Source organism: Thamnophis sirtalis, unplaced genomic scaffold, assembly GCF_051295495.1.
Source record: "Thamnophis sirtalis isolate CommonGarterSnake01/CBP01778 unplaced genomic scaffold, rThaSir2_p1.2 scaffold_7, whole genome shotgun sequence".
In the NCBI taxonomy this organism is placed as follows: domain Eukaryota; kingdom Metazoa; phylum Chordata; class Lepidosauria; order Squamata; family Natricidae; genus Thamnophis; species Thamnophis sirtalis.
In genome coordinates this window covers 2,707,022-2,725,221 of record NW_028261387.1, presented here as the reverse complement: position 1 = coordinate 2,725,221, position 18,200 = coordinate 2,707,022, and the positions used below count along the sequence as shown (strand labels likewise).

Below are 18,200 nucleotides of genomic sequence, written 5' to 3'. Positions count from 1 at the left end.
CCTTACATTAAATTGTATCATGCCTTTACTGTGTTTTTAAAATTCTTAAATGGAAACTTACAATTTTACTTGTATTGTTATATAATTGCATACGTTGTTTTATTGTAGTCAACCTCTATGCCATATGGATAGTTAAATGTGACTAGTTTTTCCTCAAAAAAATTGTTGTCCTGGTTAGTAACCAAAATAAAATTGTGGTCATAAGTCAAGGACTACCTGTAATGCCTCCTGGACTTAACCATTATTTGACTGAATTAAAAAATCCTGTGGGTAATGGTAAACTTACATCATAGCTATACCCAAATTTATATTTGCCAATCTCATCACACTGATTTCAGGTAGCACCCTTGAGCGCTAAAATGTCCTCCTTCCCTAGCTCTGCACTGCTAGTTTTAACTGGGTAAATTTAACGGGAAACCTCTTATTATTGCAGTTATTTATTGCTATCTATATCATACAAATAGTCATATTTTCAGTCTCAGGCAATTCTTTTTTCCTGCTAGGAGAGAAGATTTACTGTCCCTATCAGCTAGCTCTATTTCCAGAGCATATTTTTAGCCTATTTCCCTTTCCTATTACAACTTGCTCGTACCTAAAGATGTTCAAAATGTTTTTAACTGAATTCCCACCTTCCAAGCAGGGGAGGGGAAAAAAATGTTCCAATTGTGAAAGCAGCTGTTCTAAGCCCTGAACCTTGAAACAAGAATTTCACAGCTCAAGACAGCCATTTTGAACTCGAGACACTTCTCCAAATGCTTAGAATAATCCGATTCACACTTGAAAGACAGGTTTTTGCACTCAAAATGGGGTGTTTCAAATTCAAAACTCTTTGCACACCCTTCACCGGTAAGCAAGTCATCCAACAACTGCAAAACCTACGCAGAAGTATATAATCAGGGCGGATAACATCAACTGTGCCTCACATGGGACAGCTGCAGCAACGCTGCAGATGTGCTCAATTTCGTAACGGTGATTTTACTATCTCTGGGTTTCTGTATTCCGTAGCGCAACGCTAAAAAGAAATAGATTCCAAGCAGGAAAGTGAGTGCATTAAAAGGAACTACAGGCAATCCCAATGAAAAGTTTTGGAACCTGTAACTTAGCTCATTGAAAATAGCAGGAGATCTGTAGGGTCAGTTCCCATAATAGAATTGAAAGTAAAGAAAATATACACAAATAGGGCTTCCAACAGCGCTGCATGATCATCAGATGACAGCAAAGAGAGAATATTTTCTGCATTACTCTTTCTGCAACTTGGCAGTTAGTTACCCACCAAGGAGGGTGATCCCTACATCTGAGAAGCTCCTGCCTCCAGACACAGCGGGGGAGTTACGTATGTTCAAGAAGCCTTTGTGCATGGCTCCTGAGAAGTGCTTCGATGGGGCTAAGCATTTGAACAGGACGCAAGGCCAAACTCTTAAGGCTTTTTGGGAAACGGAACAGAACCAGAGCCGAGGTGGCGCAGTGGTTAGGGTGCAGTACTGCAGGCCACTTCAGCTGACTGTTATCTGCAGTTCAGCGGTTCAAATCTCACTGGCTCAGGGTTGACTCAGCCTTCCATCCTTCTGAGGTGGGTAAAATGAGGACCCGGATTGTTGGGGGCAATATGCTGACTCTGTAAACCGCTTAGAGAGGGCTGAAAGCCCTATGAAGCGGTATATAAGTCGAACTGCTATTGCTATTGTTGTAGAATGACTGTCACTGCCCCTTCATTTAATAACCAAGAAAGAAACCACTCAAGTCCATATTTCAGAATTAAGTGTACTTTTACTGGCTACAAACGAAAAGAAGCGAAGCAAAGCTGAATCTGAATAAAAAAGGCACGAAAGCAATAGATATCAATACAAGACTCAATCCCCCTCCCCCTTGGTACCCCAGTCCATAGTTCAATCATATTTCACCCAACTGACAGGTGGGAGACATCTTCGAAAATCATCACCAAGGGAGTTTCCCACCAAGGCCAACTGTCCAGGATGGAATGCTGGACAGTTGGCCTTGGTGGGAAGCTCCCTTCCTTCCGCTTGCGCAAAGAGATGGTGAGACTAACTCCCTAATTAAACAGTCCTCCAGTACAGAATGATTCCCTGCCCAAATACCATGCCCCCCCTCAATGGCAGCTGAAAAGCAGCCGCGTAGCAGAGGTTGACAATGACTGGTGTTGGAATTGAAAAGAAAGAATCTTCACTTCCATCTTCCACAACTCTTTCCCATCTTGCCACCTGCTCTCCACCACACAGGCCCCATCAGGCACCAATTGTTATGGCTACAACTCATAATCCCAATTGATTTTATTCATGCCCTTTCCCTTGTTAAGGATTAGGGAAGATATAGTGTAACACATATATATAGAGAGAACGGGGCGGTTCAAAAATGTGGAAAAAAATGAATAAAATAATAAATAAATAAATAATATTTTGATCAGGCCACAGCACAAGCACATGAAATCATTTTTAACTTAGGATTCGTCTCCCGACAAAAGCCCTGTGCGAAAATGAGCAATAACAGACTTCATATGCTTATTAACAACAATAAAAAACAGAATGAAAGTTAGTAAATATGAGCCATTTTCATACAATATGAAAATGTCTTCTTGGCACATATTTCAAACCCCTGTCAGAAAAATGCCTATCAGTATTATCTCAGAACGCACCATGCTGTAGATATTCTAGGCTCTCATCCATTTTTCATTTAATATTTATTGTTTGTGCCTTCTGATGTATGTATTTTGTGCAGTTTCTGGGCACTTCCCTATGGATTAGATGTAAGTGTTGTTACTTAATAATAATAGTAAAAAGTGATGGTGCCTTGAAGATTTGATGGATGTTTCAGAATCTTCCAAATGTTATCATTTGTCAAAATGGACTTCACTTGTAAGAGAAGAGTGGTAAAACATCAATTTATCTTTTTAGTAACCCCGCACTTCTAATATACTAGGAACTGATATTTATTCATACTAGGGTTCTTGCAAGTTTTACAACTAAACTTCTCCCTTGCAAAAATAATTTCGCTAGTTTATATATAATGTCTCTGTACCTCAAAGTATGATTACACCCAGGGGTGGGTTTCAGGCGGTTCGCGGCGGTCCCGCAGCTGGAGCAGCTGGAGCAGCTGCAGCAGCTGGAGCATCGCACAGACGCTAGTACGCATGCGTGCACTGCGCGCGTGCACGAGGACGCTGCCGGCCCCGTTCCAACCGAACCGGTTGGAACGGGGCGAGAAACCCACCCCTGATTACACCTGAATTAAATATGGAGTTCATTAATTTAGACAGTATTAATTTTAGTTGCTATATGTTGCAGCAGGATTGTACAACGGGGAATAATGAATCGTTTGTGGTTAAGTGAAAAAAGGAGAATGTTAGGAAGAAAAGATTGGTAGAGGTAGCTATGATTGTCTCCACGCAGTGGGATTGTCTCAGTGAGTTGGAAAGCATGGAGACAATCAAGGAATAAGAGGCTAAATGGAAGAAAGGACATTAGGAGATTTGATTCCAGTCTGAAAGAAAAATCCCATCTGAGATGCACCATAATGCTTAGTGACAGAGACACTGGCAGGGGTTGAGTCATATGTTTGAGACCCCTGTGAAAATTGCAGGAGAAGGATGGAGAAATGTAATGATCACCACTGGATGGGACCAGATAGGATGGTAGGACAAGACTAGAAAACAGCTAGAGTTGCATTCCTCCCAACTCGACTGTCGCCAGTGAGAGAGTCATTGGTTGTCAAGCACCAAGATCACAATTACGGGAGTGTTGTTACAACTGGAACTTTAAGGACCAGTTGTAAGTACCATGCATTCAACACCTTCACAACCTACAGTCACAGAATGAATGGTTGGTAAATGAGGACGCTCTCTGTCACTGTCTGTCTCTCTCTCCGTCTGTCTCTCCGTCTGTCTCTCTGTCTCTCTATTTCTCTCTCTGTCTCTCTCTGTCTCTGTCTCTCTCTGTGTCTCTCTGTCTCTCTCTCTGTCTCTCTCTGTCTCTGTCTTTGTCTCTCTCTCTGTCTCTGTCTTTCTCTCTCTGTCTCTCTCTGTCCCTCTCTGTGTGTCTATCTCTCTGTCTCTGTGTGTGTGTCTCTGTGTGTCTCTGTGTGTCTGTGTCTCTCTCTGTCTCTGTCTGTCTCTCTCTCTTTGTCCCTCTGTCTCACTCTGTCTCTCTCTCTGTCTCTGTCTGTCCTTCTCTTGTGTGTGTGTCTCTCTCTTTGTGTGTGTCTCTGTCTCTCTGTCTCTGTCTCTGTCTGTCTCTGTCTGTCTCTCTATCTCTGTCTCTGTTTGTGTGTGTGTGTGTGTGTGTGTCTCTGTCTCTCTCTGTCTATCTCTGTCTCTGTCTCTCTTTCTGTGTGTGTCTCTGTCTCTTTTTCTGTCTCTCTCTGTTTGTCTCTCTGTTTGTCTCTCTCTCTGTCTCTCTCTGTCTCTCTCTGTCTCTCTCTGTCTCTCTCTGTCTGTCTCTGTCTCTGTCTCTCTCTCTGTGTCTCTCTCTGTGTGTCTCTCTCTGTCTCTCTCTGTCTCTCTGTCTCTCTCTCTGTCTCTCTCTCTCTGTCTCCCTGTCTCTCTCTCTCTCTCTCTCCATGCATGTGTGTATTCTTCCATTCAAGTGTGTCCAATCCTTGAAGATTGTCTGCACAAGTTGTTGCATTTTTTCTTTTTAAGGTTTTCATAAGTAGCTTGCCACTGCCTTCTTCCTAGGCCTGAGAGAAAGTGACTGGCCCAAAGTCACCCAGTTAGCTTTGTGCCTAAGGCAGAACTAGAGCTCCCAAATTCCTGGTTTCTGACCTGATGCCACTATACCAAACTCTGTGTGTATGTGTGTGTGTGTTTGAAAATTGAACAGTTTTGTTACTTAAATCCTCACCAGTTAAACCAATTTTTAAGCTGATTTCCTTCAAACTTTTACTTTCAAATCTAGTAACCAGCAACACAAAATTGTCTTTTTAAATAAAAATTAAGACTGCTTTCAATCTCCCCCAACACCACCACACACAGTATAAGTTATTGCATCATGAAAAATTAATTTAAAAAAAAAAACTTAGTAAGAAGCAGGCAAATTAGCTGTAGCCCTTTTTGTAAAAGCAATCATTCTGACAAACATAATTACATAGTGCTACTTACACATGGGCAAGGTTTTACTGCATCACTTGGAAAGAAACCAAGCTCCTGGGTCATTAAATTTCTACCCTACAGAGAGACAACAGAAAAATAAATAAATATATACAAATGCCATCTATATTCAGAGCAATTTAAACTTGCACATTATGATTTGCCAAATGTTGATGAATAATTCATTCATGTTCAATACCTGCTTAGAGTAGAATGACTAATCGCTAATATAGAAACTCTGAAGGTTTTCTTACTGTAGGGATAAAATTATAAAATTTACATTGGTTTGACACCTACTTTGGGTCTATTTTTTGAGTAATCTCTGTTAGGGATGAATAAATCAGTTTATGGCCAATCCATGCCACCTGGATAGATGCCCACCTGTAGCTCTCAAATGAGACTTTTGCTCCTTAATGTTCTAGCACTATACAAGGTCGCCCAGTGGCGAGATTCAAATTTTTTTACTACTGGTTCTGTGGACGTGGCTTGGTGGGCATGGCATGGGACAAAACCGCGCTCGACTAAACCGCGCCCGATTAAACCGTGTCGCTGACGTCATCAACAGGGCAACAACAGCCAGCGCAGAGAAAGAAGGGCACGTTAAATAGCGCTTTGAAAGCAAGCCGATTCAACTTAAGGTAAGAGTTAGGTTTAGGGTTAGCTTTAGGGTTAGGTTTAGGGTTAGGTTAAGGGTTAGGGTTAGGGTTAGGTTAAGGGTTAGGGTTAGGGTTAGGTTTAGGGTTAGGGTTAGGGTTAGGTTAAGGGTTAGGGTTAGGGTTAGGGTTAGGGTTAGGGTTAGGGTTAGGGTTAGGGGTTAGGTTTAGGGTTAGGTTAAGGGTTAGGTTTAGGGTTAGGTTTAGGATTAGGTTTAGGATTAGGTTTAGGGGGGGTTAGGTTTAGGTTTAGGGGTTAATTTTAGGTTTAGGGTTTACAGCATGCTTCTGTCTCCGCGCTGTTGTCGCCCTATTGATGATGTCAGCGACGCGGTTTAGTTGGGCGCGGTTTAGTCGAGCGCGGTTTTGTGGGTGAACCGCATGGGAAGGATACTGTAAAATCTCCATTCCCTCCCCATTCCAGGGGAAGGTTACTGCAAAATCCCCATGCCCTCCCGATCATTTGGGACTCAGGAAGCAGAGAATAGATGGGGGCGGGGCCAGTCAGAGGTAGCATTTACCAGTTCTCCAAACTTCTCAAAATTTCTACTGGCTACTGGTTCTCCAGAACTGATCAGAACCTGCTGAATACCACCGGACCCAGTGAAAAAAGCATTGCTGATATGGAAATCCTACAAGCAAATATCATCAAGCTTAGAAGATCCTTGAACAAGGAAAAATACTGCAACCCTGTTGTGTTCCTGGATGTCTCGGGCTTTTAAAGATTAACAGCCCATTTGTAACAATGATTGCATTGGCTTCTCTTGTATCATTAGTGACTGGATCAATTTCAGAATGTGATGCCAGAGGATGCAGATAGATTACTTGGAGTGATAAATTTCATCATTAGTCCTCTTGATTTTTACTCAATCTGGGTCACAACTTTCAGCTGGGAGATAATTAAAGGTAACTTAGTTTAAAAAGTAACAATCCTCCCTCGGGAAAACAAAACGTGCCCCCTATTTAAAAGAGGAGATTATGGGATGTCTGCTTTAGATTCTCCAGAAATGGACAATTGCTGTATAGGCCAATTTCCATCCGTCTGCAAATACACAAAGAAATTAATCCAGTGACAGTTTTTCATTACAAGAATCCTTTGCTTCCTTTTTTTCCAAGCTGTCTTATACATAAACTACAGGGTTGAAATAATCTGGACAATCACTCTTTAGAGATGAAGCAAAAGTGTACAATTCTTCATATCCGTCACCCGTCAAAACCGCGCTCGACTAAGCCGCGCCCGATTAAACCGCGTCGCTGACGTCATCAACAGGGCGACAACAGCCAGCGCGGAGAAAAAAGGGTGCTTTAAATAGCGCTTTGAAAGCAAGCCGATTCAACTTAAGGTTAGGGTTAGGTTTAGGGTTAGGTTAAGGGTTAGGGTTAGGGTTAGGGTTAGGTTAAGGGTTAGGTTAAGGGTTAGGTTTAGGATTAGGTTTAGGATTAGGTTTAGGGGGGTTAGGTTTAGGGGTTAATTTTAGGTTTAGCGTTTACAGCGTGCTTCTGTCTCCGCGCTGTTGTCGCCCTGTTGATGACGTCAGCTACGCGGTTTCGTCGAGCGCGGTTTAGTCGAACACGGTTTTGTGGTGGAACCCTTCATATCTTCTCAGTGGCTTTTTATACTGGATTGATTGCCTGGAAATCTTGAAACAGGAAGCCCATTTTTTAGAGGATGCTTTCCTGTCTCTCAAGCAGAGTTTAGATATTGCTTAAGAAAAGTTGCTCCTTGAAGCAAAAGATAGTATCTCTCTCAAGTTTTCCACTGAGGCAATATCCAGGAGTCTGTCTAATAAGTTATGGTAATATCTCAGCTGCATATCTTCCTGAAGTAAAATGAGATCCAAATCATGGCACATGCATACTAGGAATGTCCAGATGGACTACTAAATGGGTGTCAAACTCCATTGCATCATGGGCTGGATTGTGACATATCGCAACATTTTTTGCCTTTGCAGACATGGAGTGGCCTGCAAGTGATGTATCCTGCCCGCGGGCCATCAGTTTGACAGATGCCCAGAGTCCTTCGGGATTGGGCGGCCTATAAATTCATTAAATCAATCAATCAAATCAATCAACATCAATGTGCTCTTTGTATTCTGCTATTCCAGAAGCTTCAATTGGTTCAGTACTCTGGTGGACTGCACTATATCTCAGCAAATTTTACTAACAGTTCTGTGGGCATGGCTTGGTGGACAAGGCATGGCTTGGTGGGACATGGGTTGATGGGCGTGGCAGAGGAAGGTTACTGTAAAATCTCCACTCCCTTGTGATCAGCTGGGACTCAGGAGGCAGAGAACAGATGGGGGCAGGGCCAGTCAGAGGTGGTAATTACTGGTTCTCCGAACTACTCAAAATTTCCACTACCGATTCACCAGAACTGGTCAGAACCTGCTGAATACCACCTCTGGTCTAATTTAATATTTTGGTTAAATGTAGAGAACAGAAAGTAAAACCTAAGAAAGGCACAAGTAAAGATCCTTATAGGTAGTCCTTGAATTATGATTACAACTGGAATGTCAGTCGCTGAATGAAGTGATCATTATGTGAGATGTCATGTGACTACTTTGCTCAACCACTGAAATCCTGGCACTCCAAGTTGCAGTTGTTAAGCAAGAATCACAGGTCATTAAGTGAACGGAGTCCCAGAGTGTGGGGGTGCTTCAGGGGGGGCTCGGGTGCCCCCGGGAGGTCTCGCACAGACTGCATGCATACATGAAGAATAAAGTAACTAGAAAGCACCAGATAAAGAAAGCAAATTGAGTATTAAACAGGATTGTACCTGCCAAAATAAGCTGTGTGCCTCTCCTTTGATGAGTTCAATGATGTCTCCAATCTGGATGATTAACGGAGGACCATCCGGTGGAACTGGCTGGGGAATCCCGGTGTAGTTTCTAATCACTTGCATTTTTGGTAAACCTTTTGAGAAAGCAAGAAAAAATGAGTAATCTGCATGCGATAAAAAATTAAATCACTGTATTATCTCATATAAACTTCCTCTTTTCTATCACTGATATTGCTTCCTGAATGGAAGGACTTTTTTTTTTAACTTATGCTCTCCCTTCTCTCACTCAACTGCATACAAATGAAAATTGGTGGCGCAGTGGTTAGAGTGCTGTACTGCAGGCCACTTCAGCTGACTATTATCTGCAGTTCGGCGGTTCTAATCTCACCGGCTCAAGGTTGACTCAGCCTTCCATCCTTCCGAGGTGGGTGAAATGAGGACCCAGACTGTGGGGGCGATATGCTGACTCTGTAAACCGCTTAGAGAGGGCTGAAAGCCCTATGAAGCGGTATATAAGTCTAACTGCTATTGCTATTGCTAAAATTGAAAGCAATTTCTGAAATAGAAACAGAGGGTTCGGCTCATAAATATCAAGGGGAAAAAATTAATAAAAGTTTAAATACTGGCGGTCTTCAACTTATGACAATTGAGCCCAAAATGTCTGTTGCTAAGCAAAAGAGTTGTTAAGTGAACGTTGGCTCATTTTAGGACCTTTCTTGACACAGCTGTCATGTGAATCACTTTAGTAACATGGTTGTTAAGTGAATCTGGCTTCCCCACTGACTTTTCTCGTCTTAAGGTCACAAAAAAGGGGTCACAGGAGCCCGAGACACTTCAGCCATCCTAAATATAGCAAAGGCAATAGCAATAGCAGTTAGACTTATATACCGCTTCATAGGGCTTTCAGCCCTCTCTAAGCGGTTTACAGAGTCAGCATATTGCCCCCACAATCTGGGTCCTCATTTCACCCACCTCGGAAGGATGGAAGGATGAGTCAACCTTGAGCCGGTGAGATTAGAACCGCTGAACTGCAGATAACAGTCAGCTGAGGTGGCCTGCAGTACTGCACCCTAACCACTGCACCACCTCGGCTCTACCAAGTTACCAAGCATCTGAACTTTGATCACGTGTCCATGCAGAACGCTGCAATGGTCGTGTGAAAAATGGTCACAGGTCACTTTTTCCAGTGTTGTTGTACCTTCGAAGGGTCACTAAATGGACTGTTGTAAGTCAAAGACTACCCATAACTTTTCTTCCACCAGAGACTCGGATACAGTGAAGTCAAAGATGTCTAAAAAGTCAAGGACACGGGTGTCAAACTTGATGTCATTGAGGGCTGCGTCAGGATTGCATTTGACCTGAGGGGGCCAGGGTGGGTGTGGCCAGCTCAACATGTCGGGGGCACCTGTGGTGACTCTGCCAGTGAAAATCAGCTCCCGAGCTTTGTTTTCGGCTACGACGGCATCCTACAACTCTTTGTCTGCGAAATGGAGCTCAGGAGGGCCCTCGTGAGCTGTTCTTTTCGGCTGCAACAGCTTCCTGCAACTCTCTGTCAGTGAAAACAGAGCTCGGGAGGGTCATCCGTGGCCCGCCCGAGCTCAGTTTTTGCTGATATAGTCACTGCGGGCCGGTCCTTTGCTGTTTCCAGGTGGCCCCGCTAGCCAAATCTGAACACCCCCTGCCCCCTGGTCTAGGGTGTGTTTTCATACAAGCACCTTCTGCACTTCTTTGACTTGCTTCAAGGAAACATTTTTCTTTAGGCTGTTGCCTAGTTCATAAAACAGCAGCCGGTATAGTTTCAAATGGAAAGGAATCAATCTTTTGTCAACAGTTCACTATGTTCTTGAGAAGGCAGTCAAATCAAATCTTTATGACGATCAAAAACCAGCGTTAGCAGGGCAGGGCGCCATCGGTTAAAGAGCATAGAAAATGCAAGGGACTCTAAAAATAATAACAGTAACACAAAACCTAAAAGATACAAAACAGAAAGTATATATAATATAAAAAGAACAGTTTAAAAGAAGGGGTGGTGGAAGAATTAGATGCGCATTAGCATGAAGGTTAGTACGTGGCACACTATCACACTTTAGCAGTGTTTCTCAACCTTGGCAACTTGAAGATGTCTGGACTTCAACTCCCAGAATCCCCCAGCCAGCATTCGCTGGCTGGGGAATTCTGGGAGTTGAAGTCCGGACATCTTCAAGTTGCCAAGGTTGAGAAACACTGCACTATAGAACACTATGATGAGGTCATTAAGACTAGTTTATGGCACAGAGCATCATCTGACGGACATTAAGCACTGCTGCACAGAACCTAGCCACATGGTACCAGTATGTTGTAGCCAAATTAGTGTCTGGAAGCAGCAAGGAGGTAGAGAATCATCCTCCGTGCCCTGAATCTTTATGCAATAATGGTGAGAGGAAGCCAATACAAATGTCTCTGCAGTGTAGACACTGGTGAAGCCCTTGCATTGTTATTTCTATGTGGCTAGAGCAGGGGTGGGTTCCTGCCAGTTCTAACCTCTTCTGTAGAAGAGGTTCCACAAATCTACCGTGCCGTTTAGAACCGGTTCCAGCTCCCTCCCCCTGCCCGTCCGGATATCATCAAGATGAAGAGCAAGAGGAGGGATTCTGGGAGTTGAAGTCCACAAGTCTTTTTTTTTTTTAAGAAAATTTTTATTTTTTTGTTACATAAACAACACATGCCCACACCAGTGGGAAAAGAAAAAATCAAAACACAAAAAAGACAAAAAACAAGGCAGGGGAAAAAAAAAAAGAAAAAAAACAACAACAAAAAAGAAAAAAAAAGTATATGTTATAAAGTATATCAGCTGGTTACAACATGTTTTTGTGCATCTCTTCTACTAATTCATACTAATTCAAATATCTTAACTCAAATGTTTACCATATTAACATCATCATACCTCCACTTTTAGTTGACTACAGTTGTTTAAACATCCTTCATCCTTAACTATGCCAAAGATTTAGTCCATAACCACATGCTAGCATTTCATTTACTTGTTTATAAAATCCTCCATTGACATCAAATCCTCATATCCTGTTTTAGCTAAACATCCATAATATTTAATACCCCAAAATTCCATCCTCCATGTATAGTTGAAGTCCACAAGTCTTAAAGCTGTCAAGTTTGAACACCCCTGGGGTTTTTTTTTCTAAATGGCTAGAGGTGCAAGGATCTTGTAACTTGACAGCTTTAAGACTTGCGTGCTTCAAATGCCAGAGTTTCTGAGCCAACATTTTGGTTGCTAACCAAGAGCGTTGTTAAGTGAGTTTCACCACATTTTACAAGTTGGCCATGCCCACCCAGTCACATGACTGCCAAGCCACTCCCACTCAGTCACATGACCAGCAAGACACTCCCACCCAGTCACATGACTGCCAAGCCACTCCCACTCAGTCACATGGCCAGCAAGACACTCCCACCCAGTCACATGGCCAGCAAGACACTCCCACCGGGTCACATGGCTGGCAAGCCACTCCCACAAAGCAGGCCACACCTGCAGAAGAGGTTCTAAAAAAAATTTGAAACCCACCACTGGACTAGAGTCACGGGACACTGGCTATCCAGGTAGGGGAATCTTCCTGTATTGGCCTTCAACAACAGAGGAGGCACAGGTAGTCATTTTCAGCAATGTAACTGCTCATCCCTTTTGAGATTGGGTACATTTGTGGCTTTATAAAAGCTGTACCTCAAAATTATCTAATTGTAGGGCAAAAAGGGGGGAAAATAATAATGCTTTTGGATCCTGATATGAGGAAACACATTAGTTTTACATCTCACATCCCAAAAAAACCCCCTACATTTAGTCAAAAAATTAGGCCATGTTTCTGATACAATTGCTTGAGTTTTTCCTAGATGTTGTTGGATTTTCACAGTAACTGCTTTCGTTGTACATTATGAACAATTCTGAGCGTCAAAAGCACCTTTGATGCCCATCGCACTACCTGAAAAATAAAGTATGTTAGAGTGATGTCACCTGAGTTGCTGGAGGGATTTTTTTTTTAATATAAAAAGTTGTGCTTTTAGATGTTTGTTTGACTTTTAACAACTGATCATAAAATAAATTGCCCAGTAATTCTTTTGACCTTTGGGCCAACTACCTGAATTAGTCTGTGTGTTTATCTAAAATCAAAAATCTGGGCTACTTTCCAAATGCTTATTTATTAACTGGACTTTTTTCCCCCTCTTTTTCTACATCTAGCAGAGGTATTTTCATTTTTTAGGCATGCTGGGGCTGAGGAATTGCTGATGGTTCATCAAGTCTCGGCAAGCTGTTTCAAGGTGTTCCTCTACACCTTGAACAATGCCTGTATGTTCTACTGTCATGTGCAGCTGTCTGCTCAGCTACCTTAAAGAAAAAGAAACAATGCCTCTTTCTGAGAAAGAATGTTCAACAGTCCAACCCAGGTATGCAAGGGGGAATGATGTCCCGGATGGTCGACACCTTAGCAGAAAAGGATATCCTTCTGGGTCTTGACCGAAAATACACTATCCAAAGCATGCCTTTCCTGCTAGATCTCATGGCATGGTAGTCACCTCATGGGACAGATATTCCCTTAAGTAACTCATCTCCAAGCCATAAAGGTCTTTGAAGGTAATATGTGGGGCCCAAAGAAATTCCTCTAAATCAACATGATTTGCAATGCGCTCTACATGGAAAGCGTTCGGAGACTACAGCTAGTCCAGAATGCAGCCGCGCGAGCGATATTGAGTGTACCGAGATACACCCATATTACACCTGTCCTCCGCGAGCTGCACTGGCTGCCAATTGGTCTCCGGATGCAATTCAAGGTGTTGGTTATTACCTCTAAAGCCCTACATGGCTCAGGACCAGCCTATCTGCGAGACTGCCTACTGCCACACACCTCCCAACGGCCGATAAGATCCCACAGGGTGGGCCTCCTTCGGATACCGTCAGCTGGACAGTGTCGGCTGGTGGGCCCCCGGAGAAGAGCCTTCTCTGTGGCTGCTCCGACCCTGTGGAATCAGCTACCCCAGAGGTCCGGGCCTTACCCACTGTCATGGCCTTCAGGAAAGCCATTAAAACCTGGCTGTTCCGGCAGGCCTGGGGCTGTTGACCTTAGTGTTAAGGTCCAGCCCCGATTAGAACGTATGTGTGTTGTGAATTTTAAACTATTTTTTAAATTATTTTGCTTTTCTTTTTCTTCTTCTTTCGTTGTAAGCCACACGGAGTCCTCCGGGATTGGGCGGCCTATAAATTTAATAAATGAAATGATCCTATGATGGAGTTGGGTTTGGGCCTACAAAGTTAGGTAGCAGTAAAGTCAGAGATGTCATCCGTTCACTATGGTTTCAGGGGCCTTTTGATTACAAGTGTTAACTAAGGAAAACTTGCTTCCAGTTCTTCTTCTTTTACATGTGTCTTCTTTCCCTCTGTGTTCCCACATTCGTTTTATACATATTTGAAAATTTGAGATTTGAGAAGTTTATTTATATGCCGCCCTTTTCCCTGGGGGGACTCAGGGCGGCTTACAACTCGAAAAAGGGGGGGGGAAACAAACATTTAACACGTAGGACAATACGTCATTAAAAAAAACACAGCAATCATACCATTCGGGTGGGTTACAGTCTTTAGCCCCAGGCCTGACGGGATAGCCAGATTCTGAGGGCTGTGCGGAAGGTCTGGAGGGTGGTGAGGGTACGAATCTCCACGGGGAGATCGTTCCATAGGGTCGGAGCTGCCACCGAGAAGGCTCTCCTCCGCGTGGTTGCCAGTCAACATTGACCGGCAGATGGGACTCGGAGGAGTCCTAATCTATGGGATCTAATAGGTCGAGTGGAGGTGATTGGCAGTAGGCGGTCTCTCAAGTATATATATAAAACTTCCATGCAAGAAATCTACCTCTGCAAATCTATTTTTTTTTAAAGACCTCTTTGGAACTTGACAATCAAGATGTTATATTCATTTAAACACTTTTGTCAAGTTTAGCACATACCCATTTAAACCAGCAATGTAGCTAAAGGCTAATTAAAAAGGCGTTTAAATACTGAATTATTTATCGTTAATTTGCAGAATATGGATTAAAAATAATAATGGAACCACGGGTAGAAGCAGGAAGAAGTGACATGGCTACGAAATAGACTCCCACCAGATAACCAAAACCGCAATTCAAAAATCTGGTTCAATCAAACCTCACTCACTGTGGGGGAGTAAGACTTTTCGCAGGTGCATCTATGACACAGCAATGCTTAAGAGATAAACTTTTATCATCAACACTGATGCATTCTAGCTCATTACTATTATATAGATAACATGGAATCTAGCAACAAACGTTTATTAATGTGCACTTCAGCCTTACTGAAAATGGTTGGAGCCATTTTTTATCTTAAATCTCAAGAGCTGAACTTTAGAAGTCAGACTGAATGAATCATATAATTAGTGTCTAAGGCGCTACAACTTTTCATTTGGCAGCTTTACAACTTTTAACAATTTGCTTAAAACTAGAGATACTGCTAAAGTTAGGCAACATTATAAATACTCTTATTAGTCCTGGCCATTCCAAGGACTACACAGTGAAAAATATAATGTAGATGGAACAGGAAGAAAACTCTAACATTTGCTAAGAAACGGAGCTGATTAATATGTTGGCATTCCATAATTCTGTACCAAGTCTAGTTTTCTTGACGACATGATAAGATTCCTGTACTTTCGAGAGATTTTTTATAATCGCTGCACTCTGCCCAGTCACTTATTTTGAGAGACAGATGGCTATATAAATTGGAAAATTAATTGGAAAAAAATAATAACATACTACCAAATGTGAGGAAGCCTGCAAACCTCTAATTTATTTTTTTGTAGTAATGTTTATTTATTTATTTGTACAATTTATTAGCTGTATCACCCTAAAGTTGGCTGAACTGTGGCCATTTTCTTTTTTGTCGTTTCTAGGGAGATTTGTGTTATCACGGCTTCAGAGCTGACAGACCCTATAGCAATAGCAATAGCAGTTAGATGTATATACCGCTTCATAGGGCTTTCAGCCCTCTCTAAGTGGTTTACAGAGTCAACATATTGCCCCCACAGTCTGGGTCCTCATTTTACCCAACTCAGAAGGATGGAAGGCTGAGTCAACCTTGAGCCGCTGAGATTTGAACCGCCAAACTGCAGATAGCAATAGCAATAGCAATAGCAGTTAGACTTATATACCGCTTCATAGGGCTTTCAGCCCTCTCTAAGCGGTTTACAGAGTCAGCATATTGCCCCCAACAACAATCCGGGTCCTCATTTTACCCACCTCGGGAGGATGGAAGGCTGAGTCAATCCTGAGCCGGTGAGATTTGAACAGCCGAACTGCAGAACTGCAGTCAGCTGAAGTAGCCTGCAGTGCTGCATTTAACCACTGCGCCACCTCGGCTCTGGAGCAAAGGGGCCGGGTGTGTGTGTGTGTGTAGTGATTAGTTGAGGTATTGTAGCCTAAATAAAATTCTTTCCCCTGGGAAACAAGGATGTTTGTGTAGTTGTCTGCAAGGTGGAGATTGAAGTCATCCAGCAACTGGGTTGTATGCTGATTGGATCATGTGACTGAGACTCTGGGGAGAACATGCCACCAAGAACATGCCAATTTGATACCGTGTTTCCCCGAAAATAAGACAGGGTCTTATTTTATTCTGACCCCCCAAAAAATATGGCCTGGGCCTTATTATTGGGGGGGCTTATTGCTTTATGGTTGCCAGGCAGCTGTTCTCTTGCGAGCGGGCTCCCAAAGAAACGGGCACAGCCTCAGGGGTGAATGGCTGTGTTGCGATGTTGCAGCAGTACAACACAGCAGCCATGAAGTAATCATGCTCATGAGAAGCCCCCCAGCAACCCCCCCCTCTTCAGTTGAGCAGAGCGCCACTCACTGACCTAGTGGTATCCCGAAGGTGCCAAGCCATGGGAGCCGGTGGGTGGGGGAACAGGCGCTCGCATGGCTTGGCGCCTTTGGGTTACCGCTGGGTCAATGTCTAGTGCTCTGCCCAGCTGGAGAGGAGGGTTGCGCGAGTGCCTGTTCCAACCCCTGCTCAGGCACCTCGCAGCTCTCCCTGCAGGGCCAAGGCACCGGTGCCATCCCAGCACTGAGGATGGCTTTTTCTGCAGCTTCTAAATCCCAGAACGACTAGCACATATGTGCGAGGGGAATCTTTATCTTTAAGCAAATCTCTTAAAAATGGAATGCATGTAATAACCCTCTACCTACCGCCATTGACAGGTCTTTAATAATGTTCTCCTAGACTGTGAAAAATACATTACCATTTAACCCATTATAGCTTGTAGATTTGACCAATATTTAGACAAAAAGATAAAATTAAATTAAGCATAATCACATAGATGCCAAAAGCAAATTAGATTCCATCTTCCTTCCTCTAAAACAGTCTGGTGATACCGATAGCCTTAGAAGCTGGCATTCTGATCACAATGCATCTATTTTCACAGAAATGGAAAGAAAACAAGACCAAATCATTTTTATAGAGCAATGCTATTTTTTAAATATGCTTTAAATCACACCTCTTATTCCATTTGCAATGTTTTCTAGCTATTTTTGTTTCTGTTGCTGGTGTTAATAAAACTGTTAAAAAAAGAAAATTTGCTTTCTTGTGCCTTATCAGCTCCTGTCATCTGCATTTAAAGGGAATAATCCCTTGAAAAATCTCTAGAGGATTTTCCTTAATAGATTTGCCCTGAAGAAATGAAACTACTGCTGGTTATGCAAACAGGACGGGGAGCCACATGCGTCTTCATCTCGAATACGAGGGGCCCCCACTGAATTTCAAGCAGATTGGATATTCCTGGAAAATGGAGTAGTTTATCATAACTGATTGCACGGAACAAGACCACTGCTGACAGTTGCTCTCAATATCAGGATCATGGAACTTTGCCAGTGCTGAAAACTGAGCAGAAGCTCCTGATGTGCATTTCAAGTAAAGCAATCAAAAAAATCCTATTGACTTCAATGGAATCTGCACTGCCTTTAACACCGCCTTCCTGCATTTTCCCATTTCTTTTCTAAGAACTCCGCTGTTAATTCCAATTGTGATTGGAGTCCTTGGAGCAATTCCCAAGGGAGACCCTTGATATTTGGAAATTTTGAATTTATTGAACCGGAAGACCCTAATTTTACAAAATAATAATACCCGGTTTGAAAGTACTTAGTTCCAATTCCTTAGACCAGGGGTAGTCAACCTTTTATAAGAGCCGAGGTGGCGCAGTGGTTAAATGCAGCACTGCAGGCTACTTCAGCTGACTGCAGTTCTGCAGTTCAGCTGTTCAAATCTCACCGGCTCAGGGTTGACTCAGCCTTCCATCCTTCCGAGGTGGGTGAAATGAGGACCCGGATTGTTGTTGGGGGCAATATGCTGACTCTGTAAACCGCTTAGAGAGGGCTGAAAGCCCTATGAAGTGGTATATAAGTCTAACTGCTATTGCTATTGCTATTGCTATATCTATCGCCCACTTTTGTATCTCTCTACTTGAGAGACCGCCTCCTGCCACTTACCTCCCAACGACCTACAAGATCTCACAGGTTGGGCCTCCTCCGGGTGCCGTCAACCGGACAATGCCGGCTGGCGACTCCCCGGGGGAGGGCCTTCTCTGTTGCTGTGCCGGCCCTGTGGAACGATCTACCTGTAGAGATCCGGACCCTTACCACTC

The 18,200-nt window shown here is 43.1% G+C and overlaps 1 protein-coding gene across 3 annotated transcripts in view; it reads right to left on the bottom strand.

The window, feature by feature from the left end:
- Positions 1-18,200, bottom strand: part of VAV3 (vav guanine nucleotide exchange factor 3) — a 184,597-nt gene that overhangs the window by 28,822 nt on the left and 137,575 nt on the right. For all 3 annotated transcript variants that reach the window (XM_087719208.1, XM_087719209.1, XM_087719207.1), the window contains 2 exons: positions 8,528-8,664; positions 5,111-5,176 (listed from right to left, as the gene is read on the bottom strand). In XM_087719208.1, coding sequence (XP_087575334.1) covers positions 5,111-5,176; positions 8,528-8,664 — 203 coding nt within the window. The remainder of the gene's footprint in view (positions 1-5,110; positions 5,177-8,527; positions 8,665-18,200) is intronic.